Below are 25,428 nucleotides of genomic sequence, written 5' to 3'. Positions count from 1 at the left end.
AACGCCAAAAGAGTTTGATTTGAATAACCAGAGATAGGGTAAGGGCTTGAAATTATTCTAAGGGGAAGGTGATAGGCACCCCTCAGAATCCACTAGTGTGGTTCCCGGCCAGACAATTATTGTAAATTTGGTGCAATTAACATGTAGACAAATAAGGCTCAAATAAGAGGGGATTTCACATAATGGTTTGAAAGTAAATAAAGTTTGAAAGAACAAATAGAAAAGCTGATTTTTTAAAAGAAAGAATTAAAATGCTAAAGAATAAAGAGATGGAGGGAGGGGGTCCTAGGTTTATTAAAAATATGGATCACCCCACACAATGTCTGGTAATTACTCCTCAATGAGGGGCTACACGTGATATTATCGCGTGGCCATCATATCCATATCTACCCTTCCCACCCCATTAAGGTATTAAAGCGCAGATTGGTCTCGATTACTTATTGCATTCTATTACACGTCCCATTCCTATCAGTCCCGGAGGCACTTAGGACTACTAATCCTAAAAGGGAAGGATGTTAGGCTTATTTGGAGTTTCAAAGGTAAAAATTCTAAAGCGAAATACAAAACACATATGGATGTTTGGGGGAAACATATAAACAAACAAAGGCTCATGTATACCTCCTCAAAACACATAAAATAGCATGTCTTGCACGTGTTGTTTAGGTCTGATTTAAAAGCATTAAAGACAATGTAGATGAGATTGTTGAGGCAGTTTTAGTTTATTGCATAACTCAGATAAGAAGTCCGAATCAGGCCTGCCTGCTGGTTGTAATAATTAACAAAAGCAGATTCAGTTTCAATTATTTCTCTAAGGATTGCCTAAGTGTTTAGACGGGGTCCTATAGGCATGATATCTACTTAATTCAGAAGGTAATGAGACAGTAAAACTTGGAATGATTTATTTGAAATCCTATATGCATACATGTTAAACTAGCTAAGTGAGGGACTCGGATTATTAAAAGAGATGCAGAATATACAAAGTTAACTAAATTGGTTACAGGTTCTGCAGGTGATAACATCTACCATTACTGAGTTTATAGCTAACACTAAGTGAAGCGAATCAGATTCATTTAGAAACTCCTATAGGCATGCTTTCTATTCATTGATGATTTTAAAGCCTTATAGACGTAGTGTCGAAATGCAGAAAACCTTGTAGACATGGTATCTATATGTAGAAGCCTTATAGACATGGTATCTAAATGTAGTTGAATATGCAGAATTAGAATAGTCCTATGGGAATGATTTTTATATGGAGTTGAATATGCAGAACTAGAACAATCTATAGGCATGATTTCTATATGGAGTTGAATTAAAACAATCCTATAGGCATGATTTCCATATGTAGTTGAGTATGCAGAAATTAAAACATTCTTATAGGTATGGTTTCTATATGTAGCTGAATATGCAGAAGTTAAAACATTCCTATAGGCATGGTTTCTATATGTAGCTGAATATACAGAATTAGAACAGTCCTATAGGCATGATTTCTACCCTTTGCATGCATAGTCACCCACCCGTTTTCACTAGCCAGCCCCAAGTGTTTATTACAACTTATTACAAACCAGAATAAATTACATCAGAAAGAAAAAATACAAAGAAAGTTGTAGATATGTGATTTTTGACTCTCCCCAAGATTTTTTATATTTTAGCACGTAAATATTTAATTTAGGCCTAATATAGCTATTTCAACTCATTTTTACTCTTTTACTTTTATTTTATTACAAGAAAACAAAAATTACAAAAAATAGGCTCATTGATGTTTTGTAGTCATTTTTATCTTGAAAAATACCAAAAAAATAGTTTTGATTTAAAGGTCAGTCTTTTTTCTTTAATAATTATTTTTATTTAAGTAGAGCTAATTAATATTTTTGATAATACTTTTAGTTAATTAAGCTAATTTTAAACATAGTTAGTCATAATGGCCCAAATTTCTAGCCCATTCCTTAAGTTCACTATCCAATACCCATTAAGCTAATCCTAGTGACCCTTCTAGACTCTTCTTTGAAATATAAATAAATAAAAAGACTCTAAGGACCTAAGAGAAAATACACAAAATATAAACCTAAACTTTAGGACCTAGATATATAGACCTAACGCCTAATAAGCTGGAAAAAAAGGAGAAGAGGAGAAACAACGCATTTTAGGGAGGAGCTTCTGCTCGATTTTCACTCACAAACACACCATACCTTTTTATATTCACAAGCACACAACAGAAGGCTCTCATCTATACTCACTCATCTGTATTCTCTCATTTTACACACACAGAGACTTAGACAAGATCAGACCTTCCCCATTTTGGAGAAGGCCATTTTCCACCATTCCAAAAAGGGACACTCCTCTCAAAACAAAAGTTGATTTTTAGGCATACACGGTAGAGAAAAAAAAAGAGAACAAATGAAAAGCTCACTCGATTTTTTTTTAGAATTTGAAGCTTTCCTCTCTTAGCTTTCAAGTTTTGTTTTTTGGGTTTCGTAGAGGAATTTCTTGAAGCTGTGGTCTTGAATTTCTGCTAAGTTTTCACTTTATTTTAGACTTTCATTTGATTTACCTAGCTGATTTGGTCACATTTAGATATGTTCTTCATCTTGTAATCACTTAGCTTTAAATCAATAAATGCAAATCTGAAATCTTAAATATTCAATCCTATGTTAATCAGTTTGTTTGCTTTTAATATCCATGACTTCCATTTTTGGGTACGTTAATATATGTATACTGACATGTGCTGAATATGTTCATTTTTATTTGGTTTTGTATTTGGGAGATTTAAGAATCAAATCTTTGGCACAACATTTTATCATAGTATGCTATATATTTGCTAAAGTGTAAATAGAGGACCCCTATCGTTCTGCTCTTCTTCTCCAATTGAAGAACGCAACAACCAAACAAACAACAATGGCAGTTGCAACCTCATTATATCTCTCTCAAAACTTCACATTCTTCCAAAAACAAAAACAAACCCAATTGACTTATCAACTGAAACTCCAAAATTTCTCTTATTTTTAAGAAAAAGAGCCCAATTTTCAGCACCCATTATCAGTATTCCATCTCAGAACTTGAAATATAATGTTGCCATTGTTTTGGGTGTCATTGGACTTGCTTTTACAGTGTTAAGTGTGGGGCCTGCCTCTGGTTCTGAATTAGCTTTAATGGGTTCTTCATTCCAATTTAATGAACCCTCAAATGCTCCTTCGTTGCACACTTGGGCTAGTCATGTTTCTAATGTTGTTGAATGGGTAACTGCTATGGCCCTCAAAACTAAATTTAGAAACCCTTTTAATAGGATAATTCGAGGCGTGCCATGCCAAATAAAATCCCAAAACCCATGGCCCTCATTTAATTAATTTTAACCCTTTAGAAATCGAGGTGTGCCATTAGTTGAAGTTTCCATGGCCCTCGCAAATCTTGTCATTAACTTGAAAGTACGTAGTTACTTTGGGCGCACTATTTAAATTAATTTCCTTAAACTCGGGTGTGCATTTTATGTGACCCAACTCCAGTTCTCAACAACGTTAAATAGAATGTGTCGTGGACCGCGGGTGCGTTTCATGTGGCGTGGTTCAAGGAGTGTTTTAAATAACGTTGAATCTTCCTAAAATTAATTAAAAGCGGCTAATAAGTTAAAAATGTACCATATGCTAAAAATGTATTAAAATCAGATAATAGGCCAATTGTGATAGTTTAAGCGACCATGCTAGAACCACGGAATCCGGGGGTGCCTAACACCTTCCCTCGGGTTAACAGAATTCCATATTCAGAATTTCTGGTTCGCATACTTCAAAAGGAAAGTCGAAATTTCCTCGATTTGGGATTTAAAATAAACCGGTGACTTGGAACACCAATTAAAATATTCCAAGTGGCGACTCTGATAAATAATTAATCCCATTTCGAATAATGTCACTAAAATTGGAAAAACTCCTTTATACCCCTGGGGTGTTGGAAAAAGGAGGTGTGACAGCTCTGGCGACTCTGCTGGGGATCGAAACCCAGAACTTCGGTTCAGGGATCAAGAATTCGAGCTTAGAATAACTGTTATAGTTGGTTTGTGTTAGCTGATTTTTACATGTTGAAAAGTCCTTATTTTAGACCCCAATTTTAAAAAATCCAAAAATATTTTCATTTTTCTTTAGAAGTTCACTTTTCGAAATTTGAAAAGAAAAAGTCAAGATTCAAAAATAATTTGTTTTCTCTTTAGAAGTCTTTCCTTCATAAATCCCAAAATAAAAGTCCAAAAAAATCCAAAATTATTTCCTTTCTTCTTTAGAAGTTTTTCTTTCGAAATTTCCAGAAAAAAAAAAAGAAAAAAGAAAAAGAAGTTAAAATTCAGAAAAAAAATTATATTTTTTCTCTTCTTTAGATGTCTTTCTTTTCAAAAATTCTTTTTTTTTAAAAAAACAAATCTAAATCCAAAAATATTTTCTTTCTTCTTTATAAGTTTTTCTTTCGGAAATTAAAAACAATCAAAAACAAAATAAAAAAAAAGAGTTAGTTTATTTACTTTATTCTCAATCTTCCCGAACTAGCAAGATCTGATTCATGTTCCCACATAATACCTAGGCAACCCACATCAGGTTCGATCACCATTGAAAAGAAATGAAAAAAAAATGAAGAAATGAAAAAATATTGATAATAATAAGGACCGACTAAGTCCATTCTAACATGTTTTGTTTTGAATTATGAAGAAAGTTGAGGTGGTCGGTTTGTGGTAAGCTGAAAACACAAGATCCAAGGAAAAATGATAACTGACATCAAAGTTGTTATAAGTGCTCAAGAGACTCAGGGTCAGAGGGTTCAACAAGAGTCTACTGTATTTGAGAAAAATAGAATACTGAAACAGCAAATGACCGAAATGTGTCAAGCATGGGCCAGTGGTCAAGGACAACCTCATCATGAGTCACAATTTGCTACACAGCAAGAGCAGTACCACTATCCTGAGTACCACTCGTACTCATTTGATCTTCCTGCAAACATTGAGAAGCCTTCCCGAAAGATGATACAGGAAGAAATGACCCAAAGAGTGAAAAGCTTAGAATAACGGTTGAAAAACATGCAAGGGTTGGTAGGTCAAAAGAGTGTTGCCTTCAAAGATCTATGTATGTTCCCCGATGTCCACTTGCCACCTGGTTTCAAGACTCCCAAATTTGAAAAGTATGATGGACATGGAGATCCCATAGCCCATATGAAAAGGTATTGCAATCAACTGAGAGGTGCGGGAAGAAATAAAGAATTGTTGATAGCTTATTTTGGGGAAAGCCTTACGGGAGTAGCCTCCGAATGGTTTATGGATCAAGACACGTCTCGCTGGTATGTTTGGGATGACATGGCACATGCCTTTGTCAAACAGTTCCAATACAATATTGACATTGCCCCAGACCGCAATTCCCTTTCAAACTTGAAGAAGAAACCAACTAAAAGTTTCAAGAAATATGCCATTAAATGGAGAGAGCAAACGGCCAGAGTTAAGCCACTCATGGATGAGCACGAGTTGATCGCTGTCTTCCTTCAGGCTCAAGAGCCAGATTATTTTCAAAACATGATGTCTGCAGTGGGTAAATCCTTCTCGTAAGCAATCAAAATGGGGGAAATAATTGAGAATGGTCTTAAGACAGGTAAAATTATAAGTCAAGCAATTTTCAAAGCCGTAACTCAGGCTGTCCCGATTGAATCCGATAATTTTAGTGACACGAATGAGAAGCACGAAGAAATCATGATGACATCAGGGTCGAGAAGAGGTCCTAGGAGAGCATCGAAGGTATGAGCAACCTCATCAGGTTTCCCATGATTCCCCTGAATACTATTATCCACTTCAGAACCCTCAATACTCTGTTGTTGCACCTCAGTATGTTGTCCGGCCACCAAGACACCCTAGAAGGCGAGCTCCAGCACCGTAAAATCTCTACCAGCCTCCACAAAATTTTCAAATGCCACATCCAAGCCAGGGGTATAGAAGGGAACAAAGGCTGAAAGATAATTTTACACCAATAGGAGAGTCCTATGCAAGCTTGTTTGAGAAATTAAAGTAGTATGACATGATTGCACCTATTCCTCCAAATCATGTGGACCCCCGTGCAAGAAGCTTTGACCCTTCTAAAAGGTGCGAATACCATTCCAATGCCCAGGGGCACAATGTTGAAAGCTATCAGGATTTGAAAAGAGAAATAGAAAGGATGATCCAGGAAAACTTGATTGTGATTCAAGACTGTGACATCCAGAATATCACGCAGAATCATTTACCTGCACATGATGATGCACACTTTGTGGGGATGATGCGTGGTGACAGGGAGTATGAGAATCCTCTCAGGAATTTGCTAACCGAAGTTAATGATTTTAAAATTGGAGAAGGCTCTGCTGATTCTGATGAGCAAATTTGTGGCTAAATGTCAAGCTTAGCAATTGAAAAGTCATTCCCTCCTCACTAAGAAGGAATCTTGGTAGTTTGTTTTGATGTTTTTTCTATTATCTGGGTTGTTTTAGGGTTGTGATCCAGATTTTGTTTGTTTTATTTAGTCAAACCCTTCTATCCCTCCATTTTGTTCGTGTGAGTCTTATCTTTCTGTTCTGTTGCTATTTTCATTAGCCAGGTTATTTAGGATTGTCACTCGGATTTTAGGTTGTTTGTCTTGTTGTTTACTCAATGAAATACATTTTGCCCTTTTGTGTTATTCCATGCTTAGTTCTTTTTCTGCTAGTTTTAATGACATGACATGCATGCGGAATTTTTGGCCAGATCTTAGAAATTCATTTAAGTTTGAATTGGACAACTGAGGGAAAGACATTTTTGAGGATGAATAAAGAGTTGGAATACTTTGGAACTAAGGTCGAGTAAAATTCACCTTCAAATCATTGTGAAGATCGGGCTTGAAGATGTTTAATCAATTGAAGTTTGTTGGAAAGTTTGTCACTAAGGGATGAAAAAATGTCTCGTGACCACGGCACACCAAGAAGACAGACATGTTCGTCAATGCTGTGATCGCAAAAAGATACCATGTTTGACGTTCTTGAGGTTGGGAGGCCCTTTTTCTTCTACCCAAACACTTTATATCCTTTGCTACCCCTTTTGAGCCTGTGTTATTTTCTTTGACTACCCTCTTTTGGAATCAAGTTTAGAGTCAAAAAAAAATTCATGTCCCAAGAGTACAAACTGGGCAATTCTTAGAAAGTTCAGAAAAAAAATAAGAAAAGAATTGTCAAAGGTCCATGCCCTCAAAAATAGAAGTTGGGGCAAACAAAAAAAAAGAAAAAAAAAAGAAAAGGAAAAAAGAGAAAAAAGAAAAAAAAAGAAGAGAAACAGAAAGAAAGATGAAAAATAGTTTAGGTCAGATGTTTGAACTACGTTCGATCTGATTCCTTAAAAAATAAGGATATGTAGGCAGCCTCACGGTTCGGTCCAACCAAATAAGAATTTAGAAGAAAAAGAAAAAGAAAAAAAATAGAAAAATCCAAAAATCCCCAGTATCTGAAACTGGGGAAGAGATTTTATTTCAATTTTGAAAAAGTCGATTCCAAGAGTTGTAAGTCAATAACACCTCGTTTTGAGTCTACTTTGAGCCTTCACGCCGTCCTTTCTTCCTACCTATATCCAAAAGCCTTCCAAATAAAGACCTCATGATCAACCTTCAAGAATTCCAAGAGATGCATGCAATGAGCAACAGCTGTCACGCGACATAGAACTCTGTCAAGTTGCTCACACAAGAAAACAAAGAAAAAGAAAAATAAAAGAAATGAGAGAGTCTTACTAGTGAAAACCTTCAAGGGCACAGTAAGGCGACAGTAAGTAGATATGAATAAATGAGAGAGGCTTGTTGGTAAAAATCCCCCGGGGCACCACTAGTCGAAAGTGAGTCATGAAGCTGATGCAAAGAATTGGCACGAACAAGCCCGACTTCAAAGGTCATAAGAATGGCAAAAGGGAAAATTGGATTAGTTTGATAGATCAAGCCGTTGAGTCCAAAATGCATGTCATGACCATTAAGGCTAGTTATTGAAAAAAAAAAGAAAAAAAAAGAAGAAAAAAAAAAAGAAAAGAAAAAAAAACTCTTCCTTCTGTCCTTCCGATAGGGGCATTTCTTGTTAATACTTGTTTCTTTGCATCATTGTGTCCTTCACTCTGAGTCAGTCCTTGTCAAAACAAGCAAGAAAAGATTTTAAAATTTGCTACTAGCTTTTTAATTGCACAAAGTAAATTTGGCCAGCACACTCGGTTGTTACTGTTAACATGCCTTGAGGATTCATGAAAAGGCTCCCCCAAAAGACTCTCGTCAGCCTACTTGGCACAAGCAAAGACACCTCGTGATTCTCTCTGGCAGACAAACTGCTCAAAAGCAGAAAGTCATTTCAAGATATCAGAAAAGGTCACCTAAGAAAAGATCCCCAGTTGAGATAAGGCTGATTGAGCCACAAATACAAATGGTACTGGGTGTGAAATAATCAGGGTTAATGCAGAGCAAAAGTCTCTTGAGACCGACTCGAGCAAAAGCCAAGCTGCCCAAGACTCAAGGCCACAAACTGACCACCATTTTCAAAATTGACAAATTTTTCTTTGCGTGAAACAGGAACAAAGCAGTGTAAGGAAAGTGGTTCAAAAAAAAAAAAGAGAAGAGACTATAAAGGGAAGTTTCTCAAATCGTTGCCTTTATTTGTTTTGCTATGGTGCATAAAATATTGTCATTGATCTTCACATTTTTTCCTCCTAGGATAAAAAGTTCTAGTCTGATGGATTTTTCTCCCAATAAAAATCTTAGTCTAATAAATTTTTCTCCTAAGACAAAGAGACCTAGTCTGATGAATTTTCTCCTAGGATCAAAATCATAGTCTGATGAATTTTTCCCCAAAGATAGAAGACCTAGTCTTATGAACTTTCTCCTAGGATCAAAATCTTAGTCTGATGAATTTTTCTCCTAAGATAGAAGCCCTAGTCTGATGAACTTTCTCCTAGGATAGAAATCTTAGTCTGATGAATCCTTCTCCTAAGATACCAGAAAGGGACCTAGTCTGATGAATTTTCTCCTAGATGAAAATCTTAGTCTGATGAATTTTTCTCCTAAGATAGAAAACCTAGTCTGTTGAACTTTCTCCTAGGATAGAAATCTTAGTCTGATGAATCTTTCTCCTAAGATAACAAAAAAAAAGAAACCTAGTCTGATGAATTTTTTCCTAGGATCAAAATCTTAGTCTGATGAATCTTTCTCTTAAGATAGAAGACCTAGTCTGATTAACTTTCTCCTAGGATGGAAATCTTAGTCCGATGAACCTTTCTCCTAAGATACCAAAAAAGAAGTAGAAAAGAGACCTAGTCTGATGAACTTTCTCCTAGGATCAAAATCTTAGTTTGATGAATCTTTCTCCTAAGATAGAAAACCTAGTCCGATAAATTTTCACCTAGGATAATATTTTTTTTAAAAAAAAGAAGAAGAAGGAAGTCTGGATTTGAAAAAAAAAAGGGTCAATTTTTAGTTTTCTTGAAATCAGGGGCCCCGCCTGGAGAATAGGTTCAGTTTTTACTTTAGTCAAGCTTAGTTTATAGTTTTCCGCAAGTTCAATCACGCTTAGGAGACATACAGCCTAGTCGAGTCATTAATTTTACTTTCATCTTTGCATCAATAGCATAAGTGGTTTACAGTTTTGCTAACAACTCACAAATCTTCCTAGTGCAAACTGGGGCAGAAAAATTTCTTTTGTTTTGTCTATTTTGTTGCAATCAGGCGCCCACCTGGAGAACAAGGGAAGACAGTTCAAGTTTCAAGGGAAAGCAGTTCAAGTACAGCAATCAGGCTCCCACTTGGAGAACAAGGGAAAACGGTTCAAGTTTCGAAGGAAGACAGGTCAAGTTCAGCAATCAGGCGCCCACCTGGAGAACAAGGGAAATCATTTCAGAATCCGATTCAAGTTAGAAGTAGTAGAAGCTCGCCTAAAAAATGCGGGTCGATAGAGATCCGAGATAACAAAAAAGAAGCCTCAACCAAGAATAAAAGAAAAAAAAGTGAATCCAAAGTGCAAAAGCGGAGAAAATATGTGGACTGCTCAAGACATAATTGAAGTCACAAGCTCTGCATGTCCCGTCTTGATCTGAAAAATTTAAAGAAGATTGAACCAATACCTGCAGCTAACAAGCATCAAGATTCAGATCAGAGTCCGTATGAAGAACCAACCAAGGCTCAAGATCAAGCTTCAGAAGACTCATAGATAGGAATCTTGTAACTCGTAACTGATAGGCTTAGTTAGTCTTTTTTATTTTTGATTTTGATGTAATAACGGGACCGCGGACCGAAACCTCAGCGGAACGGCACCTCGACTGGCTCTCAACCTCGGCACACTCCATCATCTCACTCACTTCTGAACTACATGTGGCCTGATTCCTTTATAGCCAAGGATATGTAGACAGCTCAGATACTAGGGCTCAGTCACATTCTTCTTTCTCTTAGTTTTTGGTCTCCTTAAATAAGGGTCGGGTCAAAAAACTTGTCTAGTCGTTCTTTGTCTGAAAACTCTTCGTGTTTTCAGTCAAAGAGGGGCAACTGTAGATATGTGATTTTTGACTCACCCCAAGATTTTTTATATTTTAGCACGTAAATATTTAATTTAGGCCTAATATAGCTATTTCAGCTCATTTTTACTCTTTTACTTTTATTTTATTACAAGAAAACGAAAATTACAAAAAATAGGCTCATTGATGTTTTGTAGTCAATTTTTATCTTGAAAAATACCAAAAAAATAGTTTTGATTTAACGGTCAGTCTTTTTTCTTTAATAATTATTTTTACTTAAGTAGAGCTAATTAATATTTTGATAATACTTTTAGTTAATTAAGCTAATTTTAAACATAGTTAGTCATAAAGGCCCAAGTTTCTAGCTCATTCCTTAATCTCACTATCCAATACCCATTAAGCTAATCCTAGGGACCCTTCTAGACTCTTCTTTGAAACAAAAATAAATAAAAAGACTCTAAGGACCTAAGAGCAAATACACAAAATATAAACCTAGATTCTAGGACCTAGATATATAGACCTAACGCCTAATAAGCTGAAAAAAAGGAGAAGAGGAGAAACGGCGCATTTTAGGGAGGAGCTTCTGCTCGATTTTTCACTCACAAACACACCATAGCTTTTTATATTCACAAGCACACAACAGAAAGCTCTCATCTATATTCACTCATCTGTATTCTCTCATTTTACACACACAGAGACTTAGACAAGATCAGACCTTCCCCATTTTGGAGAAGGTCATTTTCCACCATTCCAAAAAGGGACACTCCTCTCAAAACAAAAGCTGATTTTTAGGCATACACGACAGAGAAAAAAAAAAGAGAACAAATGAAAAGCTCACTCGGAATTTTTTAGAATTTGAAGCTTTCCTCTCTTAGCTTTCAAGTTTTGTTTTCTGGGTTTAGAAGAGGAATTTCTTGAAGCTGTGGTCTTGGATTTCTGCTGAGTTTCCACTTAATTTCAGACTTTTATTTGATTTACCTAGCTGATTTGGTCACATTTAGGTATGTTCTTCATCTTGTAATCACTTAGCTTTAAATCAATAAATGCAAATCTGAAATTTTAAATATTCAATCCTATGTTAATTAGTTTGTTTGCTTTTAATATCCATGACTTCCATTTTTGGGTACTTTAATGTATATATACTGACATGTGCTGAATATGTTCATTTTTATTTGGTTTTGTATTTGGGAGATTTAAGAATCAGTTCTTTGGCACAACATTTTATCATAGTATGCTAGATGTTTGCTAAAGTGTAAATAGAGGACCCCATCGTTCTGCTCTTCTTCTCCAATTGAAGAACGCAACAACCAAACAAACAACAATGGCAGTTGCAACCTCATTATATCTCTCTCAAAACTTCACATTCTTCCAAAAACAAAAACAAACCCAATTGACTTATCAATTGAAGCTCCAAAATTTCTCTTATTTTTAAGAAAAAGAGCCAAATTTCCAGCACCCATTATCAGTATTCCATCTCAGAACTTGAAATATAATGCTGCCATTATTTTGGGGTGTCACTGGACTTGCTTTTACAGTGTTAAGTGTGGGGCCCACCTCTGGTTCTGAATTAGCTTTAATGGGTTCTTCATTCCAATTTAATGAACCCTCAAATGCTCCCTCGTTACACACTTGGGCTAGTCATGTTTCTAGTGTTGTTGAATGGGTAACTGCTATGGCCCTCAAAACTAAATTTAGAAACCCTTTTAATAGGATAATTCGAGGCGTGCCATGCCAAATAAAATCCCAAAACCCATGGCCCTCACTTAATTAATTTTAACTTTTTAGAAATCGAGGTGTGTCATTAGTTGAAGTTTCCATGGCCCTCGCAAATCTTGTCATTAACTTGAAAGTGCGTAGTTGCTTTGGGCGCGCTATTTAAATTAATTTCCTTCAAATCGGGTGTGCATTTCATGTGACCTAACTCCAGTTCTCAACAACATTAAATAGAGTGTGTCGTGGACCGCGGGTGCGTTTTATGTGGCGTGGTTCAAGAAGTGTTTTAAATAACGTTGAATCTTCCTAAAATTAATTAAAAGCGGCTAATAAGTTAAAAATGTACCATAGGCTAAAACATGTACTAAAATCAGATAATAGGCCAATTCTTATAGTTTAAGCGACCGTGCTAGAACCACGGAATCTGGGGGTGCCTAACACCTTCCCTCGGGTTAACAGAATTCCTTATTCAGAATTTCTGGTTCGCATACTTCAAAAGGAAAGTCAAAATTTCCTCGATTTGAGATTTAAAATAAACCGGTGACTTGGAACACCAATTAAAATATTCCAAGTGGCGACTCTGATAAATAATTAATCTCATTTCAAATAATGTCACTTAACGGGACTCCGGGTAGTGCTCAATGGGACTCCGGGCAGTGCTTACACCCAAATTGTATTACCAGAATAGGGACAAGTGCAGTGTGGAAGTGCCAGCCCTCAAGTGTCCAAGTTCACAGGGAGCTCATGGGTCCCAAGGCAAGGCTCACAAGAGGGGGCAAAACTTAAATCTAAGAGAGAATGCAAGTGAAGAAATAGAGTTCTGAGGGAATAAAGGAGAGGGAAAGAGGCGTTGGGAAACATACATAAACAAGTTGATAATTTCATACAAAAGGGATTCAGGGGTTGGAAACTTGCAGAGAGCCTATGTACTTAGGCATTAGTTAATTATGGGCATGCACAACAATAAGGAGTGCTGTTATGCTTACAAAATCAACCAGAATACACAACACATAATGATAACATAGAGGCTATGATGCCAGGGGAATCAAGTTTGAGTCATAGACAACAATACTTAATATTGTCATGCCTTAAACAAGCCATCAGTATCAAACATATTGGGGTAGGGGTTTTGGACACATAATAGATTCAAAATAGGTAGAAGGAAATTACAACATGCTAAAATAAGTACTGAATTGATCACAAATAGTAGGCAGACAAGAAGGCAAAAGTATTAAGTAAACATATTGTTGTTGATGCTGAAATCTTAATCAGAATATACCAGTTAGAGAAGTAAAATATAGTAAAAGCAGGTAGCAGGACTTTGAAGACAGACCACAATACAAGTAGTAAAGCAAGAGAATGTTTTGAATGTAAGTGATTTCACAACTAAGTGTGTTCGTGTGTGTCTATGTTAATGAAAGAGCAGGGTATTTATAGTGTGAAAACATGCAGAAAAATAAGGCAAGAAAATAATTATGGAACTGTGTACCAATTAAAATCAATCTGTATAAGAGCTTTCTTTAATTAAGGAGTTAAAATTAAATGTTAACATGTAAATACTATATAAGGAAAGCAATCACATAAGGCTGAATATGACCAATAAGGAAGTAACTTCAGCACAGTATAAGTACACAATAGGTAATAGAGACTAGGTTCATCAGTATCTAATCAAGGAAAGGTCTGTAAGAATCAAATACCAATGTAATCAAGGTAAGGGAATTAATCAAATTGCGTAGAAAAGGTAGGGATCGAAAGTTCAAAGGAAAGTGTTCAAATTGGTCCAAGAAATAGGGAAATCGGTAAAACAAGGAAATAATCAATCATAATTACACAAGGAGGTTTGAAATCAGTCCACAATTGAAGGTCATTTCAGAGGGAAATTCAGCATATAAAGGGTGCATAAACATTAGGCATGCAAGGCTGAATCTATGACAAAGAGAAGTGTCACGCAATCAAAAAATCAGTAAGTAATGGACTACCAAAACATGGTAGTCACATAGGCCAATTTCAGTAACTCAGTAATAGAGAAGAGAGAGAGTATCAAATAGCATGCAAAAGGAGTCAAGTAAAAGACCCTTATAGAGTTTAGCAGGAAGTCAGAATCATATAAAGAAACAAAAGATTTTGAAATTCAGTCGAGCAACAGGTGAAGCAACTTCAGAAACTTGAATAGGTTCAATGGAATTAGGGTTTTGAAACCCATCGAATTCAGAGATCAACGGCCTGGATTGAATGGGGATCCGGGCGGGTTGTTTAAAAAGGGTCGTGGGTATGGTAGATTAGGATTTGGGTTAGTGTAATTGGGCCTCAGGTTAGGTTTAGTTGGGGTGCCAAATCCGGCCAAAATTGAAATGAAAATGGGCTAACATTTAAATAGCCACTTTTCCCTTATTTACTTTATAAAAATAGTAAAAATAATTTCTGGAAATAAATTAAAAGTACTAAAATAATTAAAAATACATAATTATTAAATTAAAATATTGGCCCTAATTTTTTATGGACATAAACGTCAATAAATCTAAATGGGGATAATATTACAAAAATTATTTTAGCTATATTTTAGTATAAATATGCGAATATGATAAATGAATCACCAAAAATGATAATTGTGGGAATAATTATTTGGTTTTTCTTGGTAAAAATAGGCAATAAATCGATTTAAAAATATCTAAAAATTAAGAAAAAATAATAAAACATTTGAATATGCTTACATATGCATATACATGCTATTTTGAAGGTATTTTTCATATGAAAAATATACAGAAAAAAATTGGGTATCAACAGATTACATGTTTTTGAGGTGTAAATTGGGGATTTGGCCCTAGGAATTTGAAAATAAAATTTGAAGATTTGGAGGCCGAATTGTTATCGGAATTTAGTAATTTTGGTATGGTTGGACTCGTGGTTGAATGGGTTGTCGGATTTTGCAATTTTTATCGGATTCCGAGACGTGGGCTCGGGGGTCGAGTTTGGCCAATTTCAGGTTTTTTGATGTAATTTGATAATTTTCGCTTGGGCTTTGTTCCTTTAGCGTATGTTGATGATAATATACTGATTTTGGTTAGATTTGAAGCATTTGGAGGCCGATTCGAGAGGCAAAGGCATCGCAGTCTAGAGTTTGGACTAGTTTGAGGTAAGTAATGATTGTAAATATTGTCTTGAAGGTATGAAACTCCGGATTTCACATCGCTGTGCTATTTTGAGGTGATGCACACACTAGATGACGAGCGTGGGGGTCGCGCACCGTTGGGGATTGTGACTTAGTCCGTCCCGTACGACTATTAAGTCGCGTATTTGATTGAAAACTATTTGCTATCATTGTGTTTTGGGAATTATTACCATGTTTTGGGCTGAATGCCATATTTAGGCTTCGTGCCAACTATTTTGGACCCTTAGGGGATTTTTTTACTACTATTCCTCACTGTTTTGACTTCATATTTGTACTCAGTTATGTTGTATTCTACTCTTTTCATAACTCAGCCATATTTACTCCGTTTTGATATTTTAAATGATATTTTGGGCTGAACATCATGTTTTACTATTGCTTGAGTGCATGAGAGATTTTTGACTGAGTGAGGCCAAGGGCCTATGTTGTGAGGATATTATGGGATCGGGTTGTGCGCTGCAACAGTGTGGTACTGATTTATGATTAGGAGGCCGAGAGCTTGATTTGTTACGGCACGAGGTGGCTTGATATGAGGCCGAGAGCCTGTTTGATTATGCCACGAGATGACCTTTTATTGCGCTTGGGCCGTAAGGGGCCCATCCCAGAGTCTGTACACCCATAGTGAGCGCGGGTACCCAGTGTAAGTGATATGATGTATCCCGAGGGGCTGTTGTTGATTCATATTGTTACCCGAGGGGCGGTTCTTGATTCATGTTATACCCGAAGGGCTGATTACGAGTGATTGTGAGATAGCCCGAGGGGCTGGTTCTGTTGATATTATGCCCGAAGGACGGTTTATTGTACATGTTTTGCCCGATGGGCTGTTTACATTTTTCCATCATTTTTACTCACTGTTTTATCACTCGTTTGAAATTATTGAAAGTTGTTTTAAAAGGTTTTATGGAAACTGAGCTTGATTTACGAAGTAAATGATTCTGTATTGTTTTGGAAATGTACTGCATTTGCTGTAGCGTTATGAGGTGGCTTACGTGTTTTCTTATTGCTCAGCTTTCATTTACTTTTATTACTTACTGAGTTGGCGTACTCACATTACTCCCTGCACCTTGTGTGCAGATTCAGGTATTTCTGAACCCGTGGCGGGTGTTGATTGCTCAGTGGCAGAGTCATCGGAGATAGCAAGGTAGCTGCCCGACGTTCGCAGCCCTGCTCTTCTCCCTCTTGTCTTCCTTAGATTGTTTTTTGTATATTTTTAGACTCTTCGTTGTATTCAGACCTTAGTAGATGCTCGTGACTTGTGACACCCCGATGTTGGGCTTGTGTATTTATTCCGTACTGTTCATTTAGACATACCTTAAGAGATATTTGATTAATTAAAGGCTTAAAATGACTTTTATTGATTATTGGTTAATTCAGGAGTTGTGTCGGCTAGCCTAGTTTCACGATAGACGCCATCACGACCGTGTCAATTTTAGGGACGTGACAAAAAATAATCGAAATTTAGTCATTTTTCTTTATAAAAATAAAATCTAAACAAAAACAGCTTTAAAAATCTAGAAAAATTCCAACGTAATATGCTGAAGTTCGAATTTTTTACTTTAGAGATTACAGCATAATGTGTTGAAATTTCATAATGTGCTGGAGTCCCAACATAATATGCTGGGAGTTTACACACAGGAGCTCCATAATCCATCATATAATATTAGAACTTTTCGTGTTTTAACTAAAATAATGGTTATTTTTAATGACTTTGCTAATGCTGACTATTTTTCAATAACCAATTGAAAAAGTGGATAGCCCATGCTATTTTTACCTTGTTAAGAGTGAAACAAGTATTTATTATTTTGGGGGAGAAATTCAAAAATAGCCAGATTTACAAGTTGTCATTCAAAAATAGTCACAGTTTCAAAAGTAATCAAAATTTAGCCACTTTTCATGTAAAGATAAATCTGAACGAAAATACTGTCCAAAATCCGAAAAAATACTCTAGTATAATATACTGGAGTTCCAGTATAATATACCGGTACAACATAATATAGTGGAGATTGGAGCACAGGTGCTCCAATCTCTAGTATATTATACTGGAACTTTCCACGTGTTGCAGTTTCAGCATAATATGTTGGTAGTTCATACACAGGTGCACTGATCTCCAGTATATTATGCTAGAACTTTCTGTGTTGCAATTAAATAGTGGCTATTTTTCAATGACTTGCAAACGCCGGCTATTTTTGAATGACCAGTCCGAAAACTGACTAGCCGGTGCTATTTTTACTTATTAATGGGAGACATGGGCTCCCACAAATAGAAATGAACTTTTATATAAATAGTCGGTCATATTTATTGTATACTTTTTTAAACGAAATACATAAATTATATATTAATTATATATAATTGTATACATATTATATATAAATTATATAATATTATATATGCACTGGCTTGTTTTAAATTTAACAGTTTGGTCAGCTATTTAAGTTAATTCTTCCATATATATAGAAAGCTACCCAGATTTTTTGGAAGAACTCCAATCAATGTGTATCACATTGTAAGCTTGGGGAATCCACGTGTTTCACAAAGTCAAGTAGGTCCCACCTAAAACATTATCAGATGGAAGGTGTGTCTCCTTCAATAAGGTTGCTCTACTCATCTGATCGATGACGTGGCAGTATCTGCACCGCGTAAACTTTAAATAGGACATTGTGCAATGTCGCTAAACATACTAGGAAGATTAGTTATTGTATAGAGGGAGGGATCCGCAATTTCAAATCAATAATTAACATAAAATTAATAAATATATTTAGAAAAATAAAAATTATTCTTTACTGACTTTGGAAGAATGTTGCTAGTCTTTTCATCTGTCCAAAGTCTCGTTGAAAGCTGCTTTCACTTTCTTATTCCTTTCAAATTAATTAGTGTACTTAATTGTTCCTTGTCCACTCTCACAAACACACAGTGACTATATATGGGAGGATACATTCCTGTTCAAGGTTTTAATGCTGTATCCATGAATGCATTTCAGGTAATCACAATTGCCCAATATATTCCCCATCATTTGTTTATTGTTACTCCCTTTATCCTTTTGTTTATTCAACATGAATCCCAAGGCAAACTGAACATTTTTTCCTCCTTATTTTATTAGCCTTGTTCTTTAATTACTTTTTTTAATTAGTTTATGCATGTGTCTATCTTGTATGACTATGGTGGTTGACTGGACTGGTTGGCTTATTGAAATTACCTTTTCTTCAGCTTGTGTTTGGGGTGATTTTTATCCTTTCTCAAGTGGGAATCAAATCGTATTGGGTCAGCCTGCTGTAGCCTTGATATTTTAGGTTCAGAATAATTGTACTTTTGTTGTTTTCTTGTGATGGATTTTCCTCTTTCTGGGCCATTTCCCCTTTCCTGTTTTGGCTATGGGATTTAGAGATTTACAAATTGGGATACCTGCTGACAGTCACATCGAAACTCCTTATTTTGTCAACTTCTTATCTTTTGAGGACCCTAGTTGAAAATCTTGGATTTTTATCTTCAAAATTTGGGATTTAAGCTTCATCTTTATATTCCATCTGTTGGCAGGAGCTTGGTTTCTTGGAAAAACAGTGAGGTAAAATTGATCTTCAGCCATTTTCTGGCAAGTAGAAATGGAGGCCAGAGTGAAGAGGAGAGCATTACTGTTGTTGATTATATGTATATGGATGCCTATGGCAGTTCTTGGTGGGATTGGAAATGCCACTGTCTCTTCCTCTTCTCCTTCTTCCTTGTCTAGTAGGCCAAGAGTGGTGAATATTGGAGCTTTATTCACAGTTAATTCAGTCATTGGTAGTTCTATAATGCCAGCCATTCTAGCTGCAGTTGATGATGTTAATGCTGATTCTACCGTACTCAGTGGGACCAGATTGAACGTCGTAATGCAGGATACAAACTGCAGCGGATTCATTGGCACTGTTGATGGTAAAAAATTTTGTCCACTATAATCTTCTTGTTTGTATTAAAGCAAATTAAGTCTCTTATTTTAACTACATTCTCAGCAGTATTAGCATCTTTTAATTTGCTACATGATATCTTATGGCCAATTTCTTTAACTGCAGTAGTATCCATAATTGTGCTGTTCTCCCGCATAAATTTTAGAATAGGATGTACTCATTCAATCCCATTCTCTTGCTTGATTAAATTGAAGGGCATGAGGGTTTTTTCTTTCCTTCTACTTCCTTAATTTAAAACATTGTGGTCCTGGCGGCACTCGAGAGAAGGGTGAAATCGAGTATTTTGGGAGTTTTTTGAAAAGTCTAAACTATCGCGAATGGATTTAGACTAGAAATGGACCATGAGGCAGTACTTCCACAATTAGGAAATGCAGAAGCAAGTTTAGTTTATGGCCTGTTTGACTTTTGGAATAAATCAATATCTTAATAAAAGATTGTTATAGACAAGAACCTTGGTTAAAAGCATAACAGATGCTAGTGTTCCCTTCACAATTAAGTTATTTACCTTACCCGTATCTATTGCTTTCTTCCCTATACCCCTATTAATATTTGACAGGCATCCTTGATTTGCAGCTTTGCAGCTGATGGAGAAAGAAGTGGTTGCTGCAGTGGGTCCGCAATCCTCAGGAATAGCACATGTCATTTCTCATGTCGTGAATGAACTTCGTGTCCCACTTTTGTCTTTTGCGACTGATCCTACTCTTTCCTCTCTGCAGTACCCATATTTCCTTAGAACTGTCACAAATGATTACTTCCAGATGTATGCTATAGCTGATTTGGTTGATTATTACGGGTGGAAGGAGGTTATAGCCATATTTGTCGATGATGATAATGGTAGAAATGGGATATCTGTGTTGGGTGATGCCCTTGCAAAGAAGCGGGCCAAGATCTCTTATAAAGCAGCCTTAACTACTGGAGCTAGTAGGAGTGAGATCGATGACTTGTTAGCCAGCGTAAACCTTATGGAGGCACGAGTTTATATTGTTCATGTAAATCCTGATACTGGACTATCATTTTTCTCTAAGGCAAAGAATCTGGGTATGATGAGCAGTGGCTATGTTTGGATTGCTACTGATTGGCTTCCATCTGTTTTGGATTCATCAGATTCAGTTAATGCAGATACTATGGACCTAATACAGGGGGTTGTGGCGCTTCGCCATCACACTCCGGATTCTAATCAGAAAAAGACATTTGCATCTCGATGGAAAATTTTTAAGGGTGTAAGGACTTCAAATTTTAATTCTTATGCACTCTATGCTTATGATACAGTTTGGTTGGTTGCCCGTGCTCTTGACCTTTTCTTCATGGATGGCGGAAATGTCACCTTTTCTGATGATCCCAGTTTGCTTAGCACTAATGGAAGTACTCTGAATTTGTCATCCCTCCGAGTTTTCGACCAAGGACCCAAGTTACTTGAGATACTTACGGGCCTGAACTTCACTGGTCTAACAGGTCGGATTCAGTTTGATTCTCAGAAGAATTTGATTCATTCAGCATATGATGTTCTTAATATAGGTGGTACTGGATTACGCACGATAGGTTACTGGTCAAACTATTCTGGTCTCTCTGTTATAACTCCAGAGGTCTTATACACAATGCCTGCAAACACTTCAACAAGTAACCAACATCTATATAATGCTATATGGCCAGGAGAAACTATAAAACGACCTCGAGGATGGGTGTTCCCCAATAATGGCAAACCCCTGCGTATTGCCGTTCCTTTCCGTGTTACTTTTGAAGAGTTTGTGAATAAAGACAAAGGACCTTCTGGAGTGAAAGGATATTGCATTGATGTGTTTGAAGCTGCAATAGACTTGTTGGCTTACCCTGTCCCTCATGTCTACATTTTATATGGAGATGGAAAAAGAAACCCCTCATTCAACAACATAGTGTATGATGTTGCACAAAATGTGAGTACTTGAATTTGCAGTCTACTTCCAACCATTTAGTATTCATGTCACAAATTATCTTGCCAGTCTGACTGTATCTAATCAGATTCAATATCTATGTATCACAATTTGCTGCGATGGAATCACTAGCTAATTTTGAAATTAAAATGGTCACTTTTGCACATACATGAAATGTGATGGAAAATATGCATGACCAAGAAGTGGATTTTACACTAATATGAATTTTCAAAGATTTAGCTATGAATAACTTAAATGTTTGGTACAGTCTGATATTAATTAACGTGTTTGTAAATGTTGCTAACATGATATAACACAGCGCGATCAACAAATAAGTTATTGAACTGAATTGGTTTTTCAGTTGCAATGGTGAATATGGTACATTCAGTTATTGAGTCCACTCGTTTAATAAACTTCTTAAAGATGGATTGAGAGACTAGTCCTGGAACTTGTTTCTGCATTCATTACCAATATAATATCCTGTCTCCCCCTTCAAGTAAGAACGGTTCTGTCCTACTCTATAGTATGACATAATACATAAAATATTGAGAACTTTTCTAGAGCGCTTATCAGGATTCACTTTGTTTGTTAGAAATATGATGCAGCTGTTGGGGATATTTCAATTACGACAAATCGGACTAGGATTGTGGACTTCACACAACCTTACATGGAATCTGGGCTTGTCGTGGTTACTCCTGTCAAAGAGATCAAATCCAGTCCATGGGCTTTCCTTAGGCCATTTACATTTCAAATGTGGTGTGTAACTGGGGCATTCTTCCTCTTTGTTGGCTTTGTTGTTTGGATTCTTGAGCATCGGTTGAATCCTGAATTCCGTGGTCCACCGAGGCAACAACTCGTTACAGTCTTCTGGTTAGCACTTCTTTCTGCTAAAAGCTCTCTTGAAACGAATATCAGTATGCTGTTCAAGTTAAAAGTTTATCTTTTTTGGATGTTCTAGTATGAAGCTAATTATAAAAGCATCAACGTGCGTGAAAACCAGTTGCGTTGTATTTCCTCTACTATGAAATACAAGTCCGTATGTATATATTAACACTGGTACTAAGATCCATTTTTTCTTTCAGGTTTAGTTTCTCAACCATGTTTTTCGCACACAGTAAGTATATCCTCCTTGAGCTTTTCTAGCAAGTTGCTATTTTGATAGTTACTTCCTTTCCATGGCTGACACTCTTCGTTGTGAATGAATACAGGAGAGAACACATTGAGCACCTTGGGGCGCTTAGTGCTGATCTTCTGGCTCTTTGTGGTTTTAATTATCAATTCGAGCTATACAGCTAGCTTGACATCTATCCTTACAGTACAGCAGCTCTCTTCGGGAATAGAAGGAATTGACAGTTTAATCTCACGCTCTGATCCTATAGGAGTCCAGGATGGGTCATTTGCATACAATTATCTTATTGAGGAGCTACGTGTTTCAGAGTCACGTCTCAGAATAATAAAAACCGAAGATGAATATGTCAGTTTCCTCAAGAAAGGTCCACAAGGTGGTGGTGTTGCTGCCATTGTTGACGAGCTCCCTTACGTTGAGCTGTTTTTGTCCAATAACAAATGCATATTCAGGACTGTGGGGCAGGAGTTCACAAAGAGCGGATGGGGCTTCGTAAGTAATTCCTTTGCTTTGCCATAACGAGTAGAGCTGACAATTGGCCAAAAACTGTAAATATAACTTCAAATGAAAAAAGAAAGAAAAAGAAACTACAAAATAATATGTCTCAGTGATACTATGCTAGGAATGGTACACAATCCGGTCTACTTAAAGACTGATACTTAACTTTCCTTGGTCAGGCATTTCAAAGGGACTCTCCTCTGGCTGTTGATTTGTCAACGGCGATCCTTCAACTGTCAGAAAATGGTGAACTACAAAGGATCCATGACAAATGGCTATCTAACAATGGATGCTCTTCTCAAAACAACCAAGTCGATGACACTCGGCTTTCTCTCAAGAGCTTCTGGGGCCTGTATGTAATCTGTGGTGCTGCTTGTGCCATTGCACTTATAGTGTTTTTCTGCAGGGTTTACTGTCAATTCCTCAGGTACGCCCCCGAGACAGAGGAGCCGGAGATTAGTGAACCTGAATCTGCAAGGTCAAGTAGGCGTTCCCTCCGCTCACGTAGTTTCAAGGACTTGATTGAAGTTTTTGATAAAAGAGAAACCGAGCTTAAAGAAATACTCAAGCGTAAGAACAGTGACAACAAGAAACAGATAAGTCACAGCTCGGATATGCAACCGAACTCTCCTGCTTGATTTGTTCTTGGGTTGGTGTTCTTTTGTTCACCCTCATATGTATATGACATACAATTCCTTGCCTTGGTAACCTTTTTTAGTCATAGAAAAGGCTAGGTGGTAGAGTAGAATGAAAATGTCTTTGTATGCTAATTGGAAAAAATAACATAGATGGAAAAACATGGATAGATTACGTATAAATGTGCGTTATAGAGGGACATTAGCATTTTAAGTTTAATAAATTATCTTCAATAACTTTCCATTTCTCTTTTTCCTTGTGTCAACTTATTTGTGGAAAGAGAATGAGGTGGTCATCTTTGTTCACCCGAACTTAGATTTGCAAAAATAATAGCCGTTGAAAGATTGACCTATGGGATTTATATAGTTCACTGTCGCATAACAACTATGGGAGTATAGTGTAGTCCGTCTCTCAAGCGGATAAATGGAGGAATTTTCAGAAATGATTATTGAATCGGTTATTAACTTGCTATAGTTACCATTTACTTAATTATTTCCTATAGCTATGTTTTCACTTGTTATAGAGTGTATTCGATGTATTCAAGCTACTCTATTCGTGAATATAGTAACGAAAATCTGCGAAAAAAGGGTCTCCAGCTGTTTAAAAACGGTAAGTGAACCAATCAACGCGATAGACTCCTAATATAACTCTACAAACTCAATTATAACACGCACAATTTGTATTTTCAGTTATAGAAAAGATTCTTAGCCGAAAACATCCAAAAAATAGAGCAATCTTCAGAGATTTAATCCATCCATTCTTTGTTTAGTGGTATCTTTACTAAAATATTTTTAGTGGTATCTTTACAAATAGATTTATATATTGAAATTATATAATTATATTGAATAGATATATTTGAATACATATATACATCTGAATATATAAATTATATTATTTAAAAAAACATATGAATACATTCTTTTGAATACTGTGATTTCAATCCATACATTCTTCAGAGATTGTCCGTCGTCTTTGTTCAAGAACAATCCTAATGCCGTCTCATTGAGAGTGCCGCAATTCTGACTCGAAATGTCACCGTTCCCGTTTCGATCAAGAACCCAGTCCAAAGAGATCTAGGAAGCATAGTAGACCAGAAGCTGACAGGCCACCTACCACACACAATTTAGATGGTGGAAACAATTCAGAACGAGATCTAAAACACCACCGTAGGCTGCAAGTTTTGTCTTGTCTTTTCCATTCAATTTCAATACCAGCGATAATCTATCAACTTTACCATTTATCACAACTTTTTAGAGCAAAAAAATTTAAAAATTTCACGAGACAATGGAGATGAATCAATGGAGAATCGTGGTTGTATTTATGGAGAAAGACTGGCGTTGAGAGAGAGAGGGTGGAGAAAAATGGTGTTTAAGTTGTATACAGAAAGAAAGTAGGGGAAAGAAAAATATTACCCATTGTATTTAATGACTAAACAGTAGGAAGTGACCACAAATACATATTTTACTATAAAATCTAAAAGGTAGCTATAGAAAATAATATTTTAAAAAGATATTTATTTATAATAAATAAGGTGTAAAACTTTGGTATTGGAGTTAAAATTTCCACAAATGAACAGGGTTGCTGTAGACGGACGTTCAACTTAAATTAAGTCATAATACGATGAATTATATAAAGAGGTACAAATAAAGCTGATATACATGAATGGTAAAAGCTTTTCCGTGCTTAAGTCTCTTATACCTAGGAGTGTCAATAGTTCAATTTGACCAGTTATTTTATAAAATTTGTATCATACTAATTTTTCGGTTATTCTATCATGTATAACTAAAACTAGACTTTTAGAAACCGTACCAATCATATCGGTTTCTCTTCAGTATCGGTACGGTTCGGTTAATTTTCGGTATTTTTTTAAATGTTTAAAAGTCTCTAATAGAAGTAAGAATGCAATAACATAGACACTTTTATAGGACTTAGTAAAACTATCTAGACATTTCTACCATATAAAA

At 36.2% G+C, this 25,428-nt stretch overlaps 1 protein-coding gene across 1 annotated transcript; it reads left to right on the top strand.

The window, feature by feature from the left end:
- The first annotated feature begins 18,210 nt into the window (after positions 1–18,210).
- LOC104241197 (glutamate receptor 3.4-like) lies at positions 18,211–23,700 on the top strand. The gene is made up of 7 exons (XM_009796112.2): positions 18,211–18,336; positions 18,891–19,265; positions 19,871–21,207; positions 21,797–22,074; positions 22,287–22,318; positions 22,413–22,822; positions 23,008–23,700. The coding sequence occupies exons 2-7, from the start codon at positions 18,956–18,958 to the stop codon at positions 23,464–23,466; spliced, it is 2,826 nt and encodes a 941-aa protein (XP_009794414.1). The 5' UTR covers positions 18,211–18,336; positions 18,891–18,955; the 3' UTR covers positions 23,467–23,700.
- Positions 23,701–25,428: the final 1,728 nt, after the last annotated feature.

The sequence above is a fragment of the Nicotiana sylvestris genome, chromosome 5, assembly GCF_000393655.2.
Source record: "Nicotiana sylvestris chromosome 5, ASM39365v2, whole genome shotgun sequence".
Classification (NCBI taxonomy): domain Eukaryota; kingdom Viridiplantae; phylum Streptophyta; class Magnoliopsida; order Solanales; family Solanaceae; genus Nicotiana; species Nicotiana sylvestris.
This window is presented reverse-complemented; position numbering and strand designations above follow the sequence as displayed.

Coding starts and splice junctions, on each gene's coding strand:
- LOC104241197 (XM_009796112.2), top strand. CDS start 18,956: ATGGAGGCCAGAGTGAAGAGGAGAGCATTACTGTTGTTGATTATATGT. Junction 21,208..21,796: donor TGTATGATGTTGCACAAAAT/GTGAGTACTTGA, acceptor TTTGTTTGTTAG/AAATATGATGCAGCTGTTGG. Junction 22,823..23,007: donor CAAAGAGCGGATGGGGCTTC/GTAAGTAATTCC, acceptor TTCCTTGGTCAG/GCATTTCAAAGGGACTCTCC.